The sequence below is a fragment of the Haemaphysalis longicornis genome, unplaced genomic scaffold (assembly GCF_048455015.1).
Source record: "Haemaphysalis longicornis isolate Haplotype H1 unplaced genomic scaffold, Haemaphysalis longicornis Haplotype H1 scaffold_1, whole genome shotgun sequence".
NCBI lineage: Eukaryota > Metazoa > Arthropoda > Arachnida > Ixodida > Ixodidae > Haemaphysalis > Haemaphysalis longicornis.
Window position 1 is genome coordinate 133,913,717 of NW_027526203.1, and position 25,271 is coordinate 133,938,987.

At 48.0% G+C, this 25,271-nt stretch overlaps 1 protein-coding gene across 1 annotated transcript in view; it reads right to left on the reverse strand.

Moving 5' to 3' along the window:
- The window catches only part of LOC144166047 (uncharacterized), a 63,283-nt gene that overhangs the window by 24,454 nt on the left and 13,558 nt on the right, over window positions 1-25,271 (reverse strand). The window contains exons 2-3 of the mRNA XM_077695713.1: window positions 18,640-18,818; window positions 16,071-16,344 (exon numbers count right to left, since the gene is read on the reverse strand). Coding sequence (XP_077551839.1) covers window positions 16,071-16,344; window positions 18,640-18,818 — 453 coding nt within the window. The remainder of the gene's footprint in view (window positions 1-16,070; window positions 16,345-18,639; window positions 18,819-25,271) is intronic.

Sequence of the window (25,271 nt, forward strand, 5' to 3'; positions counted from 1 at the left end):
TGTTCACTGTCGCTCTACGGTCGTGTTATTTCGTCGATAACGCCGTGGACTCCAAATAAAATGCTGCGATTTGTATGGCTGCAATTTTGAGCCTATCAAGGTTCCCGGCGTTTTTTTTTTTTTTTCTTTAAGCGGCTGACCAGCAAAACAACCGGCTCGTCAAACCTTTTCTTTTGGCGAGTCATCACCACAGAGATATAGGGTCCGGACGAATTCAAATATCACGAAATGAAGGATTGTGAAAAGACCGCACTGTCAGGGCCTCGATGATGATGATGATGGTTGGTGTTTCATGGCGCAAGGCCAACGAGGGCAAAGAGCGCCAGAAAAGAAGTTATATAATGAAGCGAGGTGATTACCACAAAATGGTAGGTATAAAAACATGTAGACCGAACTTAGTAAAATCAATTAAAGGTAATGGTGATGGTGATGGCTGGTGTATAGGGCCAGATTTGATTATGCGTGATATGAGATAAGGTTTAAAAACTTAACATCTGACAAATACTCAAACACACGTCTCAGGGAAACCATGGCATTGTCACCAAGAAACAGCGATGGGTGTAGGGGAATATGTTGTCTGTAGAGTTCTCTGAAGTGTTTGTGTCGTGTTGTGTGAAGTGCCTTGCATGTTATTAGTATGTGTACTACGGATAGGGCCTCTCCGCACCTGCTGCACTGGGGCCTAGGAGATCCCGTCAGCAGATACGAGTGAGTTGCATGCGTGTGCCCTATCCGTAGCCTACCCAAGGCGACTTCCGTATGTCTGTTGTGTGAGTCAGATGTGTACCGTCCCAAGTGTGGCTTTATTACGTGTAGCTTGTTGTCTGTCTGTTCGTCCCAGTGTGTTTGCCATGTTCTGCGCAGGTGTTGTCTTATGTGTGGCTTGAGGTCTGTGTAGGGTATCGTTGTAATGTCTACAGTGTTCCTGAGTGCAGCAGCACCGGCCCTCTCGTCTGCCAACTCGTTCCCAGCGATCCCAGCGTGTCCTGGGACCCAGCAGAGGAGCAGCCGATGCTTCTCCGCATACACCGACATGATAGTGTGGAATACAAGATTAATTATGTGGTTTTTGGGGAGTTTATGCGATGATAATGCGCGAACAACGCTCAAAGAATCTGTGTAGATGATAGAATTGGGAATTTGATTTTCAAGGATATGTCGTACAATCAGTAAAATTTCGTACGCTTCTGCTGAAAAAATTGTTGTGTGCACGCTCATGGTTCTGGCTGCATTGAAATTTGGACCATGAGCAGCGCACGACACCATAGTGGAGGTTTTAGAAGCGTCACTGTAGAATTCAGCACGTGGGTATTTGAACTGCAAAGAAAGAAAGTGCTGAAGTATTGCAGCTCGCGGTACCCGATTTTTGTCAAGCTTTATAAAAGAAAGGTCACAGGACACAGGGCGAACTTGCCAAGGCGGTAAAATGTTTAAAGAGGATGACCTGTACACGTCTAAAAACGAAGCACTCAGATCCGAGGCTCGCTCTCTCACTCGAAGTGAAAAAGGCGGAGTAACGGACGGGCGATTTACAAATAACACAGATGTGGATGTATCGTTAAGGACCGGATAAAAAGGGTGGCTATTGTGAGATGAAATTTTAAAAGCATAAAGTAAGTCCATGTACGCTCGCTGGTTCTCAAGGCTCCACTTATTACATTCAACATATAGACTCTCGACAGGGCTAGTGCGAAAAGCACCCGACGCAAGCCGTAGCCCCAAGTGTAGTACTGGGTCAAGCATTCGCAATGCTGTTTTACTCGCCGACCCATATACCACACTGCCATAGTCCAAACGAGACCCAACCAAAGCAGTATACAAGCGAAGCAGGAGTTCTTTGTCGGAACCATACGAATGGTGGGAGAGAACCTTCAGGATATTCATTGTTTTAAGACATTTATGTTTAAGTTTCTTGATGTGTGGAATAAATGTGAGTTTCTGGTCAAACACAACACCTAAAAACTTGTGCTCCTTGTTCACAGGAAGCGACACGCCATTAAGTGTGATGTCTGGGTCTGGAAGGATCCCGCGCTTCCTAGAGAACACAACGCAGGAGCTTTTTGCAGGATTCAATTTAAAACCATTCTTGTCTGCCCAGCTGGCAAGTTTCTTGACGCCGAGCTGGACTTGACGTTCGCATATTGACATATTACAAGATTTAAACGATATCTGCACGTCATCTACATACATAGAGTAAGAAATTGTGGGCGGCAGTGCCTTCCCAAGGGAGTTCATCTTTACTATGAAGAGAGTGCAGCTTAGAACTCCACCTTGCGGCACGCCATTTTCCTGCACGTGTACCTTTGACAGCGCAGAACCAACTCTGACGCGAAAGGTTCTCTCCGACAAATAACTAATAACGGTATTTAACATGTTACCAGAGACTCCGAACGACTTAAGGTCAGTAAGTATTCCATAACGCCATGCGGTGTCATAGGCCTTCTCTATGTCAAAAAACACCGTAAGACAGAATTGTTTGTGAATGAAGGCATCCTTAATGTATGACTCTAGTGCCACAAGTTGATCGTTTGTGGATCTCCCTGCCCTGAAGCCTGCCTGGCAGCTCTCAAGAAGACCGTTGTACTCCAAAAAGTACACAAGCCTCCGGTTTATCATCTTCTCGAGAAGCTTGCACAGGCAGCTGGTCAGGGTAATGGGTCGATAGCTAGCGGGAGAAGAAGGGTCCTTCCCTTCTTTCAAAAATGCTACAACTATGGCATCCCTCCAAGACTTTGGAATGTGCCCCGAAAGCCATATCTTGTTGAAAAGGTGAAGAAGTGTTACAAGAGTGTCTGTGTGTAAGTTCTGTATCATTGTATATGTAATGTTATCTGGGCCTGGAGCTGAGGGTTTACACGTGCTCAGAGCACCCCTCAGCTCATGAAGTGTGAACTCAGAGTTATAAGAAGTGGCTGACCTGTCATTGTCATGTAAAGGCTTCTTTTCGGCCATTTGTTTGTGTTTCAGGAAAGTGTTTGTGTAGTGTGCTGAACTGGACACGTGTTGGAAGTGTTGTGCGAGTGTGTCAGCCTGGTCTTCCAGAGTGTCCCCTGTTGTACTAACCAGGGGCAGGCTGTGTGTCTGTTGTCCTTTTAGTTTTCGTATTCGTGTCCAGACTTTGTGTGTGTCAGTGTATGAGTTGATGGAAGTGAGGAAGGTGCGCCAACTCTCCCTTTTTGCCTCACGACGCACTCGCTTACCCAAAGCCTTTGCCCGTTTAAAAGAAATTAGGTTATCTGACGTGGGGTACCGGCGAAGGACACCCCACGCCTTGTTCTGGGCCTCTCGCGCCCGCCTGCAGTCCTCGTTCCACCAGGGCCTCCTTGGGTTGCGGGACGCACTGGAGGCCTGGGGCATGGACTTTTCGGCGGCGTCGACTATGTGCGCCGTGACGAGTTGGGCTGCTTCCTCCACGTGTAGGTGTTTTATGGTTGTGTGGTGTAGTTTAGATGTTTCTGTGAATGTACTCCAGTCTGCTTTTGTTTCATTAAACCTGTTATGGGCAGATGGACTGCATGGGCCTTTACCTCTGTATGTTAGGGATGTGGGGAAGTGGTCACTACCGTATGGGTCCGTGCCCACGCCCCACTCAAGACATGGAAAGAGAATTGCAGAACCAATAGCCAAGTCGAGATGTGAGTACGTATTATGTCCTAAGTTATGGTATGTAGGCTGTTTTTTGTTGAAAAGGCATGCTCCTGAAGATGTAAGAAATTTCTCTATCAGGCGACCTCGGGCATCCGTTCTGGAGGAGCCCCAAAGAGAGTTGTGCGCATTAAGGTCGCCTGTTAGGATGTATGGTTCGGGCAGCTGGTCGACCAGCGCCTCGAAATCAGAGCTCGAAAGTGCATGATCAGGAGGAATGTAAATGGAGCACACCGTTACCAACCTATTAAATATTATTGTTCGAATTGCTACAGCCTCGAGGACAGTGTTCAGAGTGATAGGGTGGCAGGCTAAGGATTTCCGGGCGACAATTGCCACACCTCCTGAAGAGTGTGTGCAGCCAACCCTGTCCTTTCTGAATACCATGTACCTATTTAAGAAATTTGTCTGTTTGGAATTGAGGTGAGTCTCTTGGAGACACATGAGACTTGGCTGATTGGCATGGAGGATATCATACACATCATCAAGATTTTTAAGGAGGCCTCTGCAGTTCCATTGAATGATGTTTTCTGTTCCCATTATTTAGGTTTAAGAATGAATGGAGTGTGTGTATGTGTTCATGTGTCGTCTTTCGGGGCTGTTACTCTGGGGTTAGGCTTTTTAGGCCTGTCTGTAGGCTTGGAAGTCGGTGGCCGCTCCTTGCGCTGCGTTGCAGGCAGGAACGGCCCGACATCCATCTCGTCGTCGGATGTCCGAGGGGTGCCCGACGGACCGGGCCCCCCGGACTTGGCCCCCCCTCGGGAGCCCTTCGTTTGAGCCGCCACCGCCGAGGGCGTCCGGGGCACCAGAGGTGGCACGGGCGGTGCGGTGACGGTGGGAGCCGGTGCGGGGCCCGTGGTGTCCATCACCTCGGTACCCTCCAACGGACTGGAGGACGGGGAGACAGAGGCGGGAGCGGCACCGGTCCCGACAGAAGTGGTTTGCACCACAACCGCTGCTGCCTCAGCAAGCGGCGTGGTGCCGGGTTGGGCTGCGTGAGGCAACCCAGCGGGGGGCGGGGGCGGGACCAGGTCAGACTCGCTGAACTGGGTCCCTGTGGAAACCAGACGCCGCTCCGCCCCCTGGCGAGCCGCGTCTGCGTACCTCCCCAGAGGGAAAGAGGCGAACCTCTTTCGCGCCTCTGGGAAGGTGATGTTCTCCGTGACCTTGATGTTAATTATCTTTTTTTCCATTTGGAATTTTTCACACTTGCGGGAGTACGCTGGATGCGGCCCCCCGCAGTTTACACAAGTGAGAGTTTCGGATGGGCAGTTCTCGCTCGGATGATCGTGCGCCGCGCATTTTGCACACGTCGTTCGGCCACGGCAAGAGTTCGTACCGTGCCCGAACCTCTGGCACTTAAAACAGCGCCGCGGGTTCGGGATGTAGGGACGGATGGAGCAACGGATGAAACCTGCGTTTATGTATTGTGGAAGAACTGCGCGGTCGAAAGTCAAGATAATGTGTTTGGTCGGAATCTCCCTGTCGTCTCTGCGGATAGTGATGCGTCTCACGGCAGTGACGCCCTGATCCTTCAAGCCGGCAAGGAGATCCGCATCCGTTTCATTCAGGAGGTCTGTCTCGGATATCACACCCTGTGAGCTGTTGAGGCTCCGATGGGGTGTGACCCGGATGTCGAGATCAGCCAGTCTAGTCTGAGCAAGAAGCTTTGCAGACTGCTGCTTGTCATTTATTTCAATTAGGAGTTCACCAGACTTTTGTTTTTTGCACTTATACGATTTTCCTACTATGGCTTCAAGATACTTGGCAATCAAGAAGACTGACTGAGATGCAAGAGGGTGGGTTGGATTGATGGATTCCATGACAAGAAATCGAGAAAAATTATCTGGTTCAGGAAATGTCAAAGATGGCAATAAAGGAAAAGATACTTCGGTGCGGCCCCTTTTCAGGGACCGATTACGTTTGGGGGGGGGGGGGGTTTAGAGAATGCCATACATCATAGTATAGAAGCAGGGGACGGGGGTTCTTTCTTCTCAAACCTTACCCTGATAGCCTGAGAGGTCCCGGAGCTCCCTGCCTGGTAAACAGACAGGGAGCCCATCCGCCGGAGCTTGACCTGGGCTCCGACGGCCACCGTTCGTGGTTTCTAACCCTCCACCTATAAACACATCGCCACGGTTGGATCCAGCTTATGTTTGGGGGCTCGGGGTCCGCGGTATCGCCAGTACCGTCACCAAGATTGCTCAAGGTGCCCCGTGCGGGGCTGTCAGGGCCTCGATCTTGTTCAGATTGCTACGTCGCGGGCAGTCGCGGGTGCTGTTATCGCGTTTCTGTTATTTTCTGATGAGCGTGTGAGTGCCGGTCTGTGTTGTAGGCACACTCTGTTTTGGACGTAAGTTGGAGAACGGCGAGAAAGTTGAGGCAACTTTTATAATCGCTAGTGATCAGAACCAGTTGCTCCTTTCGCCTTTTGTAAAACCTGTTAAAACACAGCCGAAATGGTATTCACCAATGTAGAAAACGGAGTCCGATTCGGGGCAAGCAGTGCGCAAAAGGTAGCGTTTCTGTAGAGGCCAGTTGTTTGAATGTGGTCTCTACATGTTTTCCCGCCATGCAAACCAATCCTTAACGTATCTTTGCCGTGCCGTACGACCACTCAATTCCTTCGGGTACGGCTTACCCAGAAGGTGCTGTCGAACAAGTTAATCAAGCCGTGCGAAGGAGGAGCGCAATGAACGCGAAGCGGCGCCAGCGCAGGCCCAAAGCACTCCGTGCCCAAAACTACCGTCGCCGAAGCAGACGACAAAAGCCGACGGAATGCGTTCCGCCAACGCACCCGCCGGCGCACGGGGAACGCCGGCCGCTTAGCCGTCGGAACATTCGCTGCGCCATCTACATTGTGCTCCGTGAGTGATAGACATTAAGGGCCCGCAGGAGAGAGCGAAGTCGGCGCTCCTGTTTATCTTGCTCCGTGGGCTCAACAAAGCATCCCTACTCACGGCGAGGCTTGAGCGGTGGCGCACGCACTCTCCGCTCAAGCCCAGCCACTGTTTTAATTGGAAAGCGGGTGACGCGACAGGAGGTATACAGGCGGCGTGGTTCGAACCACCATTCCTTCATATCAAATCCCAGTTTCAGCTCTGTGGTGCGCCACTGTAGTGTTGCGCAGACCCCCGAGGGGCGGAAGCTTGTGCACACGGCCATTTGTGCTCTTCGCCCCTGCCGAAGAGACCGTCGGCGCGACAGATCAATAATGGGCAACTTTGTGCCCACCTGTACAACTAATCGTCTTTGTTGTGTTCTTTTGCGACAACAGCGATAAAGGGTAGGGTTTTTAAATCTCGAAGACAAGTATTATGGTATGCACCCGTAACGGTTGAGGTGTGCGGTTCCTTTCATTTCTGTGTTCTGTATAGGCTCACTGACGTTGGCCTTATGCGATACATATGCCACTGACAGTTATTCTTTTCTCGTTTATTCTTGTGCTTCAAAATGAAATCTTTTTCACAGAAGTAAGTATGCAAGTCGCAGTTTAAAGATTTTCTTTCTGATGAATTATGTACTCTTGGCAGCTGTTCAACTGCTAGAACGCGGAGTCGTATCCTTGCAGTTCCAACTGCTCTCGGAGAGAGATATATATATTGAGCGGAGTGGCTTGAATATAGCTATTGGTGTATTCACACGGGACCGAATAATATATTGCAGAGTCCCACTATCTAAAAAAAAAATCCCCCGCCTTCCCGCGAGGGGAACACGAGTAAATGCAGAGCATTGGGGCCTCAGTACCGATTGAAGGCAGTGTTGCTTCCATCGCTTCTTCCGTGATGCTGGAGTAGCAGAAACGAGTAAACGTGGGCACGAGCGTCAACCAAGGAAGGAAGGAGCAACGCAGTGACTGAAATACGAGCGACCGCTAGCCGCTATATTTGCAGCGTGCGCAGAAGAGGGAGAGCAGTACGGGGGGGGAGAGCGCGCATGCGCAAGCAGCGCGCGCCCTTCCACGCCCCACCGCGCTGCTATCACGCACCTGTTACGCCGAGACCGCGACGGAGCGAACGGGCTGACTACGACGCATGCGCGCGCCAGCTGCTGTTGAGAGAGACGAGGGAAGGAGGAGAGGCGCACCTGCTGCGGACGCGGAACTGTTGACACCGTCCGACGCAGGAACAGGCGAGGCTAAGAAATGCTCTGCATTTAAAATTGGCTCCAATCCACGCTGTGAAGGGGGTTGGAAAGCAAAGCTGTGAACGAGCCCCCCAACAATTACACATGCGACGTCACTTGAATTGAATACGGCTTGTGGGCGTAGTGATTCCTATTTATACAGATTTAAACTACAGTTTCGTAAGTTTCCGAATTGCGAGAAAGCTGGCGGAACTTTTATAATCCCTACTTATGAGAACCAGTTGCTCCATTCGTCTTTTGTAATACGTGTTAAATCACAACCGAATTGGTAATCACCAATTTGGAAAACGAAGTCCTATCTGTGGCAAGCAGTGCGCAAATGGTGGCGTTTCTCTAGTGGGCAGATGTGAGTGGTCTCTACACTTACTTTTCCCGTCCTGAAAACCAACCCTTAACGTATCTTTGCAGTACGACCACTTAGTTCCATCGGGTGCGGGTTACCCTGGAGGGGCTGTCGAACAAGTTAATCAAGCCGTGGAAAGGAAGCGCGCAATGGACGCGAAGCTGCACCAAAACAAGCCCAAAACAACCGTCGCTAAATCTGACGACAGTGCCGTACAATAGAATCAACAGCTGGGCTAGTTGGTATCCGTCCATCCTAAATAGCGTTTAACAAAACAACGACGAGAAGAAGGTGTCTCGTCGTTGTCTTGTGTCCCTTCTTCTCGTCGTTGTTTTGTTAAGCGCTGTTTAGGATGGACAATGCCGTACCGCTGATGCCGCCGACGCCGCCGGCGAGCAGGCACTTCCATGGCGGGGAACGCTGGGTAAATTCGCAGCGCCATCTCTAGTGTGATTCATGAGTGAAACCCTCCGCCCATCTCCCTCCCCCCGTCGCCGACTCCGACGCGTTGGGAGTTTGTTGTCCCGCACGCCACGAAAGAACCGTTGGCTGGTAGAGCTAGAAAGCTTTGTTTTAAAAAGGCCCTAAGACAATTTCTTGGAGAATTTAGCAGGACTCGCCTATGACGGTGCCTGCTGAGGCGGTAGGGGCACCGCAGACACCAAATACGACTCAATTGCCTGCATCAGGTTTGCCTTGTGGGAATTGGCGGGCGCTGGAGGACAACCGCTGGGACACGAGGGCGCCGGGAGTGGAGCTGCAGGTAATGGGAAAAATAGGGCGCTGCTGCTCAATGTTATTTGGCCACTGAAGGGACATGTGTGGGAAAAAACACGTGGTTTAGAGTAACTGGCGCTGTATACGCACAATGGCATTAACCAACCTAAATAGGCCACAGCTCTTAGGAACTGAGCATGAAGAAAACGTGGCCGTCCACAAGTCTAGTGGCCTTCGCTTCTCCTGTCCGCTGTCCTGCTCTAGGTCATCAGGCAGACCTCCACCAATGCTTTTGCGACCATATTCACCGAGTGCTGTCTTCGCTTTGACATGCTTCCTTTTAGGCGTGTCTCTACTATGCCGGTGACCTTCCGTCACGGGTCTGCCACCCGGAATGGCATTCACTGGGAACATGCAGTGGCTATGACGGTATACTGCCGATTGCGAGCAAGAGCGTTCGATGCTGCCCGCATAGCAACTTCCTTCCGATATGCTGAAACGCTCGAGTGTAAAGACCTTTTGATCGCGAATGGTTTCCTCGTACATATGTTGAAACAGAGGTTTGGAGCTGCTAGCAAAAAAAAAAAAAAAAGAGTTCCCGGACGGACAGTAAACGTGAAATCAATCCCTTTGCAGTACTGAGCCCGGTTTTCTAACATTTCACCGATCAAGTGGTCCTTCAGGCACCAAGATTTTAAAAAAGAGCAATGGCGTTACTCGAAAAACACCTACTGCATAATGTTTGCAGCACTGTGGAGAAGCGGACAATATTTTTTCGGTAATGAGACTTAACTGTAATAATTATCTAACTCGAGAAGTACTGTCCTCATCACTAAATTGTCACTGAGGCACTTGTAGGTACCCACGAGAGGTACCTAACTGCGTTATTTTCTGCGACGAACTAATTGCGCATTCATTTATTCTGACTGATAAAAAACCCGCGAAATATGAAAAACACCATGTGACGACGTTCCCGCCCGCCTCTCAAAGCAGCGTCCTTAAATAAGCTGATTGACAGCAACTGCTTCGCCTGTCACCCGCCCAAAGAGACAGCGCATCGCCTTGGTAATGGCATGCAAAGAGAGCAGCAACAGCAAGTTTCGCATGGCGCGCGTGGCAGATAACATAAAGTTTTATACTAATATATACTAGAGGGAAATCTGTCGCTGCAGTCGCGGGACGCCGTGGGTGGCGCCGTTGCCGCTAGCGACTTTCCTCGCCTACTTGGCTTAGCTAGCCATATGGCTTCTTTTTTGTCTCGAAGCCAAAATCAACAAAAAAGGGGAACATTTTTGTCTTGTTCATCGTGCATGAAGCTTCTACCTAATCACTGAAAGATGAATTTTTCTGGAGGTTCAATTTTATAATAACAAAACAAATTTGATGAACCTTCTACAGTAATATATTGTTGCTTTTTGCAGCCAGAGCCAACTTTTCAGCCAGTTCATGAGCCATGTCAAGGACAAGTGGAACGTGCCCGCCCGGTACATATGACGGAACGCTCGCCGAAGCGCGGCTCCCGTAGACAGTGGCGCCAGATTTCCCTATAGTGTATATTAGTATGAAACTCTACGGCAGATAAGGCACAAACTCGGTTGCGATTTCTTTTACATTCTTGCCTTTATTTCTAACTAACTCACAGGCAGCCTGTTTGAGGGCATTGAGTTACGAGGCGGGCGGGAGCGCCGTCACGTGGTGTTTTTCATATGTTGTGGGGTTTCTTTATCAGTCAGAATAAACGAATACGAAATTAGTTTGTCGCTGAAAATACCGCTGTTGGATGCCTCTCGTGGGTACCTACAAGTGCCTCATCGACACTTTAATGATTAGGACCGTACTTTTGGCGTTAGATAATTAGTCGCAAATTATTATGCTTCATTAACGAAAAAATTACTCCTCGCTTCTCCAGAGTACTGCAAACATTATGCCCTAGGTTTTCTTCGAGTAACACCTTTGGTTTTTTTTTTAAATCTTCTTGCATGATAGCTGGCACACCCTGTATGTATCGAACAAGTGTCGGCCCGTCATAGCTAAACTTGCAAGTTTTAAAACAAAGAGCTGTGTCTTTCAAAGCGCATACACTTTAAAGAAAGTGACATAATATTATCCGAAGATTATTTATCAAGCACCCATATCGCTCGAAGAAAACTATTTGAATTCTGAAAGAACCACACCGATCGCCAGATTTTCAACTGCACTACACTAAATTGCACTTCAACCGCAAGATCTACGTTTACAATGCAGCTACAGATAGTATTGAGCAACGTCTTTGAAGTAGGCGAAGCTCTGGTCATACTGACCACGTTCTGCCAGCTTACATAAACGCGAGGGGCAGTGGCCGAGCAACGACGCCTCGTGTTTTCATGCTGTTCCCCAACATACGAAACATTTTAATCCGACACATTTTGTTATCAAGCGCAATAAACGCATGTTCTGCCCACATAATCGCACTATGTGAAACTTGGCTTCCTGCGCATTTACGCACCTCTGAAATTTTTGTAAACGCGTCGCATTTCACAGTGTATCTGAGACAGAATGGAGCTCCGAGGCTGCGGAGTCTTGCTAGCTGTTTCGAGAGATATTCATTTCTTCGTCCAGTTCAACATCTCTCGAGAAGTGGGGAGATGTTGAACTGGAAAATATTTCTGCACTCTTTTCAGAATAATTAAAGACTCAAAAAGTGCCCAAGGCCTGGGAAAACGCCAACATAATGTTTATTCATAAGAAGGGAGATCCCAAAGACCTCAAGAATTACAGACCCATCAGCCAAGTCTCAGTTGTTAAAAAGCTGTTTACCAAAGTTATAGTTAGCCGCATAGGTGACAGCCTGGATTCCCAACAACCCAGAGAGCAGGCTGGGTTTAGGAAAGGGTACTGAACCATGGATCAAATCTAAGAAAAATCCACGGTGTACACTAAACCCCTTACATGGCATGTATAGGCTATGAGAAAGCGTTTGACTCTGTTCTCAGCGGAACCTTTTTGGAGCACTAACAGATCACGAAATAGTGGAAACCTAAATAAGACTTCTAGAATACATATATAAGGGATGCACGGGCAGCATAACCCTCCACAAGCAAAGCGATAAATTTGCGATCCTTAAGAGCGTAAAACAGGGAGATACCATCCCTCCAAAACTGTTCGCAGCCTGTATGGAGGAGGTGTTGAGAAAGGCTGAATGGAGAAACACGAGGTTAAGGATAAACGGAGAATACTTCAGCCATTTGAGGTCTGCAGACAACATGGGCTTGCTAAGTGAGACTGCAGAACACGTGCAAAATACGCTTGAGGAACTACAATTAGAAAGCACAGACGCGGGGCTAAAAATAAATGACGAATAAACATGCCGAAGGGGCCCTCTTCAGAATATGTAAGGAAACGCTAGAACAAGTATAAGAATGACTGCCTCCGACAGATTGCCAGTGCTGACGTCAACCACAAGAGAGAAATCCGGAGCAGGATAAGTATGGGCTGGGGTACACGCGGGAAGTACTCACAAATGAAAAGTAAGCTATCTATATCTCTGAAAAGGGGAATATGCAACCAACGCACGCTGCCAGTGATAACTTTGAGAACATATGAAGCGGAAACTTGGCGCCCTACTCTACAACTGGAAAACAAACTTAAGTCTGCTGAACGGGCCATCGAACGAAGAATGATAGGAATAACACTTCCAGGAAACGAGCTTCCTGGATCAGGGAACAAACTTGAGTAGGAGACATCATATTTCAAGTAAAGAGAACGAAATGTACTTGGGCTACCACGTAATTAGGCGAAACAACAGCTGGCAGACCACCAGGATAGCAGAGTGTATACCAAGAGTCGGGTCTAGACGAAGGGAATGGCGAATAACATGATGGAGTGATGAAACAAGAAGATTCGAGGGCAAAGAATGGACTCGAGCAGCGCAGGACAGGGGAGGTTGGAAGTAAGTGGTAGAGGCCTTCGCCCTGCAATAGACATGGATAGGCTGGTGTTGCTGTTGAGGATGATGATGAGGAAATACGTACAGTGTGCACCTTCGCGGTGTCGGCTCTCACCGATGCGCACTACAGCAAGTTTCAGGAGTAGTCAGAGCGGCACCTACACTTGAAAAGGCAAATCTAATGGTTCATAGCACTTCGAGACTGTATGGATGCTTGTGATTTTCTTGCGCAGTCTTGCAGCGCGACCAGTGGCATCTCTTTTCTCATGTGGTGACCGAGTGTAAACCTGTTTATATTCCTGGGAAGAACCAGACAACGCAAGTCTGTAAGCCATCATGAGTCAGATGGCACGTCAAGGGGAAACAACCGAAGTTGCATTTGCCGTGCCTTAAAGCGCATATGCGAACCGTTTCGTCTTGAAGCGGCGACCGTTATTTCCCTCTGCAGTTCCGTTTCGGTCTGCTCTCGGGGTGCTAAACAATAACGAGTCGGGTTCAGTTCCGGAAAAAAATTACGGGTTCAGTTCTGTTTTTTCATTCGTGTTTGTGTGCGCTGCGACATCCTGTCTCTTCCTTTCAAGCCTATTGTTAAAGCGAAATTGATTATGTGTGAAAAATATCTTTTTATATTTTAAGGAGTAAAAAACAAGGAATAAAAGAAAAGCTTTGTGCTAGAACTACTACAGCGGGATCTTCTACCTTAACAGCAAATAAAACGGCCGAGGTAAAGAGGGCGGAAATAGCAAGGAAACGGGAAGAATTTGCTGCCGTTCAAACTATTCTGGCGTGATGGGCAGTAAGCCATCGCACCAGATGGAATGAGGAACTCTTTAGAGTCTGTGTTGTGGTATAGTAATTGTTCTGCCACAGGAAATTCTCTCCTCTTCTTTATCTTTGTATATTTTGTAAAGGGTATAGGCATGTTCCCCGTGCACGAAGTTGGGCTGCCCAGCCCGTTCACAAGCATCATTGCTTAAGTGGGCTGGAATGTAATGTGTACTTTTCCTATAATAAAGATTATTTATTATTATTATTATTATTGTTATTATATAACTTTATATATATTGAAAGGGGGTTCGGCTCGGTAGTGGGGCTCGGAGGCACACTGGGCGTGTCGTTACCGCCAGGAATGGCCGTTGGTATGGTGCGGCTGCGAAGTTCCAGGGCTGGGTCAGGGACGCCGACCGACGCGGACCGACGCGATCCTTGAGACTTGAGGAGATTGCTTCAGGAACCCAGACGGGCGTAGCTGGAGAACCGCAACATCCACCAAAATGAAAGGGGGTTTATTTGCCGGTAGATGCAGATGGTCGCAGAGGTTAGAACGTAGAACGTCTTTTTCCCAGCGGCCGCACGTTCTACGTCTTCTACGTCGTTCTACGTTCTACGTTCTACGTCTTCCCGCGGTGGTCGAGGGGCGGCGCTACGTGACCGGGCTCTGAGCAGTCGTAAATACAAAACCCCGCGCTATAGTCGAGAGAGAAGTCGCCGCGGAACTAGCTCAATGGTAGAGCACCGCACGCGTTATGCGGAGGTTGTGGGTTCGATTCCCGCTTCCGGAAAAAACGGCGCATTTTTTCTCGACTTGAATTTTCAATTATTTATTCCTGCATAATAAAAAAAATGCAATCATAGCTCATTCGGCACTATAAAACACTGTTAAAACGCCAAACAGCACTGGCAATGAGGACTGCAACTTTGATATGTGTCCTTACGGAATCCCTCGTCCCGTACGTCTCTGTTCTATATTATATATATATATATATATATATATATATATATATATATATATATATATATATATATATATATATATATATATATATATATATATATATATATATATATATATATAACACAGAAATAAGGGTTGGCAGTCGAGAAAACCTCGGAAAGCAAAGGGGAGGATGTGGTAGATCATTGAAACAGTTTGAGAATTTGGAAAGAAAGAAAGAAAGTGAAGAAAAAATGCCCGCCAGGTGGGATCCGAACCCACGACCTCACGAACCCACGACCTCACGAACCCACGAACCCACGACCTCCGAACCCACGACCTCCGGAGGTCGTGGGTTCGGATCCCACCTGGCGGGCATTTTTTCTTCACTTTCTTTCTTTCTTTCCAAATTCTCAAACTGTTTCAATGATCTACCACATCCTCCCCTTTGCTTTCCGAGGTTTTCTCGACTGCCAACCCTTATTTCTGTGTTATTTTCAACGAGCCCCTCATTTCCTATTCTGATTCGCTATATATATATATATATATATATATATATATATATATATATATATATATATATATATATATATATATATATATATATATATATATTATAACATTATAACGTTGTATAACATTATTATATTACTTTATAATAATATATATCCTATATAACCTTCACTCCGGGGAACTTGATATGTGTTGCCGTCCCCTTGGGGGGTTTTTGGCCGGGCTGTTAGCCGTGGCGCACTAACTTCATTTCGACAGAACTCGTGTTCTTCAGTTATTTTCCCCATGGGTGCGTTGTTTTCACAGAGTTTGTTCTCATTTGTTCGTATATGATGTTGGTGCTGCGGGCGTAATCGTTGTATGTACTATGACACACTTCTGTACTCAACTCTTCATACATAGTGGCTCGGGCAGGCCACAGTAACAAATGTTTCTATAACTAATCACTTTCTGTGAACAGTTACAAATATTTCCTGTACTTTGTTTCATACATTTTTGTGTAATTGATGCTTCATCCTATTGCTATGGTCATTGTACGATGTATTTTTGTAATGTACCATAATTTACAGTCTCTGTTGGTCGTGTAGTGTAGATTGGATACCACTTTTAATATTATTCTCTGCAGTGTTCCAGTTTTTTGTTCTTCACTCACCCATCTTTTTTCCTGGCTGTTTATGTATCAGCCGCTGATGTATTTCAATGCGGCCTTTTTTCCCCCTCTCAGTGCGCCAGCACGAAGGCTTCGGCTGTTCCTGGGCACTTTAATAAAGGTTGATTATTATTATTCTTATTATTCCTATTATTATTATTATTCCCGGATGGATGCCTCATTTATTTAAAACAAGAGGGCTAATTTCCTGCAATAGAGACAAATATTTCGGAGGAATCCTTCAAAAACGGGAAGGAAAGGGAGTCGAAATATTTTGAAACCCGGTTAATGGGTCTGCCTCTGCATGTATCCGTATGCGTGCCGAGGCTCGAAAATGGATACAAATGACTGCCGGAGCGTACAGTCCGGCGTAATAACAAAGCAAGCAGCGCTGGATGGCAGAAAAAACAGCTCTTACCCTTCCGAGCATTTTGCACTCTCTCTCGTGCTCCAACGAGCTCCATGCCCTCCAGGCTCTGGTGATCCAGCAAGCGGACGGAGGAATTAAGAAGCCGGTTCGTCATGGAGTCCAAGCTGCTCGCGGCCGCTTCCCCAGCGGTCGTTTGGGGCCTCGGATGGCCGGTGACGGCACAGAGAATGCTGAACAGGTGCGGGCTGCTGGGACACTTGTACATCCGCCCGTCGAAAGCACCGGCAGGCTCCTTTGGGATTTCAGGCATCCCGGACCATGGCTGAACACAACGAATCCGACAAACAGAAGCTCAAGGAAACCCCGGATGATTATTGAGCGCCTTACTGAACATAATGAACTTTTTTGATACAGCAAACTATAGAGTAAGCCAAACTGGAGCTTGGGCCTGCAGCGGAAAGCCCGCAAGGAGCGTACTGTGACGGGAATCAGCTTGCATTCAGACGAACACAAGAAGGACAGCGATTTCAATGCACAATGCTTCATTATTGGCTGGGATCGAGGCTACTCAAGCAAGTGTCTGAAGCGCAGTCAAACACTGCTGCAATGCAGCCTTGTACCGTCGCTACACCAAAACTTTTGACTGAAATGGGGTGGTCAATGGTGCAAAGCGTCCCTTAGATCTAGACCGGGCGTTCCCAAGCTTTGGCCTTTTTCGAGAGTTGCCCCTGTCTGAAGAATACCCGCGGGAACTTTGAAGCGACGCTTACTACTCCAGCAACGCTTGGTGTTGGGCTAGTTGGTATCGAGACAGGGGGAAGCACAGAGCGCTGAAGTTTACAGGACGACCACAAAATAAAAAGAAATTTTACAGTTGCTAGTTGCGGATCAACAGTTACGTTTGTCCCTTTATTCTGTGGTCGTCCTGTAAACGTCAGCGCTCTACGCTTGCTCATATTACTCCAGGTTCCCTGGAGTAATACTCCCTGGAGGCGGCTCGTTCATGGTAGCGTCAATCTGACCCACAAGTTCGGCCAAAATAAAGCCAGCGCCTCGTGCGGTTGCGCAGTGTAAGCGTTTAATGCGTCGTTAGCATCGAGGAGAAGGGTGCGGGGAGACGGATAAGGGGAAAGAGTAAGGGCGCATGCCATCAGAAAACGGTACGAGTTAGGCAGGCTGTGCTTTGTTTAGCGGTGCAACAGTGCGCGCATTCACTGCACGCTTTTGTCGACAATAACCACGGTATTGTTCAACAAACTCGGCTTCACTGCGTTCAACAACAGCAAATTTATACCTAAACTGTGTATCACCACCACCTGGTGTGCTCAAAAACTTCGCGTCCTACAAAGTGATAACAGAGATCCCAAGAGGACGCCACCTATTCTGTATTACTCTTTCGGCATTCTTTCGCTCAGGTTTGCTGTGCAGGCACGTTCACAGCTTGCGAAAAGCTGGAAACAAGCGTCAGTGATTAAAGGTGTTTTCTTGTTAGAAAATAAAAGATTGGCGATTATAATGTTACGTCTTCATTAGGTAAGGCAGAGTGTGTGGCGCGGGTTAACCACTTCACCCCATTTTACATTCGTTATGTTATTGGAGTACTTAGGTCACGCCGTACTCTCTCCTCGGCTGGCACGAGAGGTTCACGCGAAGGCTTGTAACAGCTGCGACGTGCCACCCACTTGGTGCCATGCGTTTAACCAGCGCTTTTTCATGAGCTGCCTAGCTGTGAATGTGACTAACCATTTAGAATTCACATGGTTCATCGCCTCCACCCTACACAAAAGTGTGAAGCGCTACTCAGTAGGCACGAGAGGATCGCGCGATGCTCTTGCCATTGCTGCGAGGTGTTGTGCGTAACTTTCACTTTGTAATGTCTCCTGTTACGTTCCGTGACACAGTGTCCTTCCCATAGCTTTCCGCAGGCGGAGAAGCATCAGCTTTTTTCAGCCGGTAAAGTATTGAAACTGCCTCCAAGTCTCCATCTACGATCCCCCCCCTCCGTTCATCCTGGCGACCGAATCAAGACGCTAAAGCTCCTGCCATGTTCTCGTCGCTGCCTCTCGCGTCTAAATCCGACGTTACTGTGAATCGCGGCAACGCGTTCTAGCAATCCGCGATATGACTAAACCCGCTCGCCACTCCGGAAAAAGAAAAAAAAAACTGTGGTTGATTCCTCTGTCATCGGAATCGGTAAAACAGGAAAGTGAAATGTGCAGCGAAATCTGCAGCTGAGCATGGTTTCCGTGTCGGCGGCTTCCTTATGGGTGTGCTTGGCGAGCGACGTCCTGCTGGCGGGTCCCTTCGGCAATGCTGTACTGGCGTCATTTCCGTGCCGGGTATGACATCAGTGAAATCTTGGGGTATGGCGGCATAAAACACTCTCGTGTTATAATATAAAATCAGAAAACGAACAACCGTAAGCATAACGCACTCTTTAGTACTAAAGGTTACTTCCCCGCAAGAATACCCTGCGTGCACCCTTTACAGGCCGCTTGCTTTGTTGTACTGGCGTCATTTCCGTGACGGATATGACGTTTGTGTAATTTTCGTGTATCCCGGAACAAAACACTTTCATGTTAAAAAAGCCGTCTTCATCAACAGGGGATATACTGGCCTGAAACTGTCCGAGCCTCACTGGTGTGGGTCCAGAAAGCGACTGGATGGCCGCAATCAGCGCCGCCTGTCGGGGGTCAACAGGAGTAGGCCAACATTCGCTGCGGTCGCTGCCGGCCACCGACGTAGCGGCCGCACGCGGATCACGTGGCAGAGGTGCACCTGCTTGTGGCGCGAGCTCTGGAGAAAACAGAATGGACACATAATTTTAAAGCTCCGAGCTTTAATTCGACTCCGTAACGTTAGTAATGAACTTTTTCGCTTTTAGGTGTGGAGAACCTTAGGACCGCACAATGTCCGTCCGCGTCCGTGCGCATAGCATTTACAATCGCAAAACATCACACAGGCACCGGCAGGATTTGAGCCTGTGTCTGGTAGACCAGACAGAGTTAGTGGCAGTCGTCTCACCCATTGGGCTACGACCGTGAGTTTGTCACCGAGATTCAAATGGCTTACTCCCTTGCCTGTAACGGTGCGGAGGACCTCCCAATGTCCGTCCGTGCCCATCCGTGCGCACTCCACCATCAAGCGAAAATCAAAGTAAATTCTATTTGAGCCGTGAGTTGCAGTTTCATTTAGGGAATTATCAAGGTGCAACCCACGGCTCAAATCGAATGACGGTGGGGGCGCCAATCGGATGTCACTCGGGGTGCAACTTGGATGTAATTGCGAGTCCCCGTACTCCGCACCCTCGCCATCATCCACGGAGGGAAGATGCTGCCATTTTTTCTTTCCCGCCTGACCGTACTGCAAATTATAGTTATCTCCAACACAGAACGGAACTCAGTGACTAGATCTCAGCGGCCACAACATTTTATGTGCGGAGAATATCTTGGCACACACCGAATAGGTTTTAAAGACAGTTTAGGCTATGTAAAGGCAAAGTTCCGGTATGCCAGTCAGACAGATTCAGACAGAAACGTTGCCGGTGGGTCTGCTCCCCAGTGGGTGATGGACCCACTGGCGGCAGGTGGGGATATGACTGGTGAGTGGGATAGGAGTCTAGAAGGGGAAGAGGCCTTCACTCCCCCGAGGGGAAAAGCGGGAAATAGAGGACGGGGAGTGACAATAGGATGGGAGAAGAATAGAGGGAAGGTGGTGGTGGGAGGAATGCTCAGAACGGAATAGTAAACATAAAGAGGAGGACGACTGAGAGCTGACTGGGTGAGGAGGTGAAGGGGGGAGCGAGAAATAGAGACAGTAATGGAATTCAGCGGGAGCGAAAGTAAAAAAAAATTGTAGCGGATGGGGAACGCCGGTAGGAGGAGCGCGATAATGAGTGAGAAAGGAAGAGAGGAGGAAGGAGATGAAAAAGTGCAGCGGCGGTGGCGGGGCAGAGGAAAATAAGAGAATAGGATAAGAGTGTACAGTCAAACCCGGTTATAACGAGCAGTGCAATTCAACGCGGTTTGTTCGCTGTAAAAATTAATTCGATATAACGGAACCCACTTTATAACCGAACCGATATAACCGAACAGTTAATAGGACACGCGATATGAAAGCAAGACCATGCCTCTCACCATGAATAACAATTTACTCAAATAGAAATTTATTGCAGAGAAATGCACCCCTATTCGCAGTTGGCAGTAATTTTTGTCTGAACACTGCTTTTAGCACCATCAACGAGAATGATAATGATGGTTGAGTTTTAATGGCGCACGACCAACTGGGACAAAGTGCGCCAACACAGTGGTTATATGTGATAGATGAAGACGCAAACAGTAAAACCGCTCAACAAGAACACAATTAAAATAAGTCGAAGACAATGAGGACGGCTGGTATAGAGGGCCAGGTTTTGATTACGCGTGGCATAAAATTAGGCCTAAAAACTACGTGGGATAGAAAATGACGTGTAAAAATTTGATTTCGGTAAGAAACGTAAAAGTTCGTTGTGGAGGAATCATGGGATCGTCCGCTAAAAACAATGCCGTATGTAGTAGAATGTTGTCTGTATATTTGTGGGAAGTGTTTGCGTCTTGTGTGGAGTGCTTTGCATGTAATTAGAATGTGAACTACGGATAGGCCCTCCCCACACCTGCCACACAAACTCTTGGGGATCCAGTGAGCAGGTGGGAGCGTGTAGCATAAGTGTGGCCTATCCGTAACCTAGTAACTTCAATGTGTCTGTCTGTGTGAATCAGAAGTGTATCGTACTAAGCAAAGCTTTATCTGTAACTTGAAGGTCTGTGTACTGTTTGCCATGTTTTCCGAATGTGTTTTCCGCGCGCAGCACATGACACGGCAAGGGCTGTTTTTGACACGGCACTAAAAACTTCTGCAGACTTGTATTTCTCTCGCAGAGACAAGTTCTGCTGAATTGCAGTTGTCATCACTCGTTTTTTTATCCGTTGCTACAAACGACAAGTCCCATGATACGGGGAAACGCTGCCATGGCGGTGAAAGGTCAGAAAGACATGATATCCAGGTATCTGTAAAGGTGGCGGCTAGTTCAGACGCTTCCTTCATCTTTAGCTCGGTGTGAGAATGAAGCAGGAATACATAGGCAGCTTAAAAGAATTTGGGACGTAGTGGTATCAGAGATGACAGGTTTAAAAGGAGGGTGGGCCATCGATGAAATCTTAAATGCGTATAAAAGATTCATGTATGTTCGCTGGTGATCTGACGACCATTTGTCGCATTCGACATTCAGGCTGTGTATAGGGCTAGTGCGAAATGCATCCGGTACAAGGCGAAGCCACATGTGCAGCACTGGGTCTAGCATGTTCAGCGTTTTTTTTTTGCCGGTCCGCAAACCAAACTCCTTTAATCCAAGCGAGACTCCACCAACCTGGTAAAAACTCGTAGGAGTACCTGCTTGTCCGAAGCATAAAACTGGTGTGAGAGGACTTCCAGGATGTTCATTCTTTTTAAACGTTTATGTTTAAGTTGCTTAAAGGGGCACTGACACAAAATTTTGAAGGCGAGATAACTTCGGATATAGATTGGTGGGAACACATATACATCATCTGCAAAATATCAGCGGCGAATACAGCCTAGAACATATTTAAAATCAGGACCACGCGCAATCGACATCCCGAGGATATTGTGAAAATAAACAACATCCTAACACGTCAGGAGTTTGTGTTTGCCGCTTCCGCACTGCCGGCGTTTTTCGCCGGCTCGCCCGGCTCGCCGCTCCAATCGGAGGGCCGGAGGGCGGAGCTTCTGCTTTCGAGAACCAACGACCGGATCGTTGGCGGCGGAGGCGCCATGATTTCGTCAGCTCATCGGGCAGCTGGCCGCGACCAAAGTTCTACAGCGATTCCAGGCATTCTGTTTCTGTTACTGTTTATTACCATTGGATGCGAAAACGCCCTGGAAGCACTAAAAGCCCACTGAGCTAGCCGCACGGTCGCTGTGCAGGCGGCGGCCACGGCCGCGAAGTGGCCCAGGCCGGCGCAGGTAGCTCCAGTGACAGCTTGTTACCGCTGCACGAAATTGTCCCCAAGTCCCGACCATGGTGGCTTACACGAGAAAGGAGTTAATGATGCGATGGCGGGTTGCATTATAAATTGTCATCTGCACCGCTTACGAGAGCGGCACTCGAATATCCGCCGCAGTGCTAAGCCGCACACATCTGTAGGCGGACCTGTAGGCAGACCGGCCAGCTGCTCCCAGCGCGCGTCTTGCCACTCACCGTCTTGAGCGTCGCGCGTCGTTCTTTAGCCGCGGTAGCATTTGCACTCGCAGCGCCTCGGTCCCATCCACGGTCGCTTTTTAATTAAGCGCCTCACGAGATCAGTACGTGGGGGCATTCGCAGAAACTGCCGTCGATGCGGATTCGACAGTGCTACGGCGGCTCTGCTCTGTGATATCCCTCCGACGGTCACGTGGTCAGCTTTTTTCATACAAAATCCACAAAATCCATCGTTTCGCGGCACTCGCTGAAACCGAAGCTGCGACTGGCCGCATTGAAAATGCCTCTAATTAAACAACCGTCGCACGCTGAAGCAAATGAGGTTTCTACAGGTTATAAGTAGGTCACTAGCTACTTATCGCAACAAAAAAAAAACAAGATACAAAATTTTTGTGTCAGTGCCCCTTTAATGTGAAGCATGAACGTGAGTTTTTCGTCCAGCACTACGCCTAAGAACTTTTGTTCCTTCTTTACCGGAATTGAGCCACCATTAAATTTTTGTCAGGGTCCGGCAGGATCACACGCTTCTTTGAAAATATGACGCAGGTAATTTTAGTGGGATTAAGTTTACAGCCATTTTGATCTGCCGAGCGAGCAAGGTTATTAACTCCAAGCTGCACTTGGCGTTCACAGATGGACAGATTACAAGATTTGTAGGATATTTGCACATCATCCACATACATAGAATAAGAGATTGTTGGTGGCAGTGCTTTTCCCAGTGAGTTCATCTTTACAATAAACAATGTGCAGCTCAAAACTCCCCCCTGAGGCACACCGTTTTCTTGTACGTGAGCCCGAGAAAGCGCAGAGCCTACTCTGAACCGAAATGTTTGGTAAAACATGTAGCTTTCAAGAGTATTAAAATGTTAACTGATATTCCAAAAGATTTCAAATCTCTAAGAATGCCATAACGCCATGTCATATCTTATGCTTCTTCGATATCGAAAAATACGGTCATGCAATATTTCTTATGTAAAAACGCATATTTTACGTATGATTCTAAGCTCACAAGTTGATAGTTGGTGGATCGCCCCACCCTGAAGCCTGCCTGGCAGCTGTCGAGAAGACCATTTTACTGCAAAAAGTTCACCACTCGTCTGTTTAACGCGCTGACGCTACACGGGGGATGAGGCGCGCCGTAGTGGAGCGTTCCGGATTAATTTTGATCACCTGGGGATCTTTGTAGTTGGCAACATATTGCAGAAAAAAGTCAATTTGAAGCGATTTTGATATTCACATTTTAAAAATTTAGAGTCTTTCCAATGTTGTGAAGACGTAGACCAGCGAAGCTTTATAGGTGAATAGCTATATTGAATTATATATGGTTCCTTACTATATTGATCATATGAAGACACATACTCATATTTTTTTCAAAGATACTGGGACCTGAGTTCGTATCCTGTTTCCTGCTGGAGGTTATCTGTCACCGTCAGTAGCAACCATCACCACCAGTAGCTTGCGGGTACCGCATCATCTGCTCTACATACTCATCATCATCGGCACAACCTCTTCGGCTGATCATCAGCAATGGCGCTCGGTCTCAATCTTGCTGTCTGCTGTCTCGGATTCCGAATAAAAGAGCGTGAACGTAACGGCCTGCCATCTCCGACTATCAGCCTTAGGCAGGGTTCAGACTGTTGCCGTAACTGTCGTAATAACTGTCGCAATAGAAGCACGTCATTTTATGTCTCAGCCAACCGAACTGCGTGACATGCCGTTTTTTTACGTCCATAGATCACGATATGGCTTTTGCGTCAGCAGCCTGAACATAACCTTACACTGCCTGTATTAAGTTGAGAGCTACAGAACATTGTAGCGTAGCGATTTTTTTTTTGTCAACGCTACCCGATGGACTCACGTAATTTTGGCCAAAACATTGCGCAAGACAGCTTGGGTGTAAAAGATTCCAAGATTAATCGGACTGAAACGAACTGGAATGGCGATCGGCCTACTGTCACCGAAGAAAACTACGAAAAAAAGTGCTCACCGGGTCATTCAGGAGCTGTTTACTTCTCCTCTGGTATGGTGAACAGACATGGGAGGTCAGCATGCACTGGGTATTCTATGCGAGGCTTCTTTGCGGGATGTTCCCAGTCACAAGCTTCGTCGTCGCCTTGGCCGACAGGTGTTTGCGCACTGAAGAATTGATCCATCGCTCCACAGCCACTGCGCTTCTCACCTGCCCTCAGACCCGGAGGTCTGGTAAAATCCTACTGATCCGACCTTACGGTAGTGTAAAAACTTCACGCGAAGACACCCCGCCAACAAGCACTAACAAAAAGCCCAGAAGGGAATAACTGTTCTTCTTCGGCTGCTGCTGCTGCTGCTGCTGCTGCTGATAACGCTGCTCCTATTCCTCTTATTTTTACAATAGTGGCTGATGACGGCGGGGGACTGGACTGGCTTTGAAAATGGTCTATTCAGTTAAGTAAGCTTCCTTAGGAAGAATCAAATTTAAACCGTTGGAGTTAGGGGAGACAGTAAGGGAAAGCATGTATTAACGAAGGAGTCCTCAGGTGGCTGGGAATTAATAGTGCAGCAAAGCGCAAATTTTTAGGTACCAGAGCAAGCAATTCGTAAGAAAGCCTGGCCTTCCGGAACTGAAAGGCCATAACGACCTCCTTCAAGTAGCCTCGCGGGGCTCTTGGTTTCAGTGCACTGGACCACACAACAAAGTGTGGCAAATAGTTCAACAACCTCGTGTGCACCACCATCCGTAGAAAAGGGTCTGTCTGGTCTCTCAGGAAAATAAACCTGGAAACAACCTGAGAAATCGGTGTACCAGTCCGATACCCCCTTTTTTAGCGGAAATAGAGAGATTCGTGTGGCTCATGCGCTCCCATCCTGAGCGCCAAATAAACACAGCAAAAACCTTGTGAACTATTTGCCCGTTGATCCTTGACATGCACAACGCCTGAAGCGCATACCGCATTTTAGCAACCAAAAACACGTTACAGACAAATGTGCACGAAAACATGGACGCAGCATGACCCCCC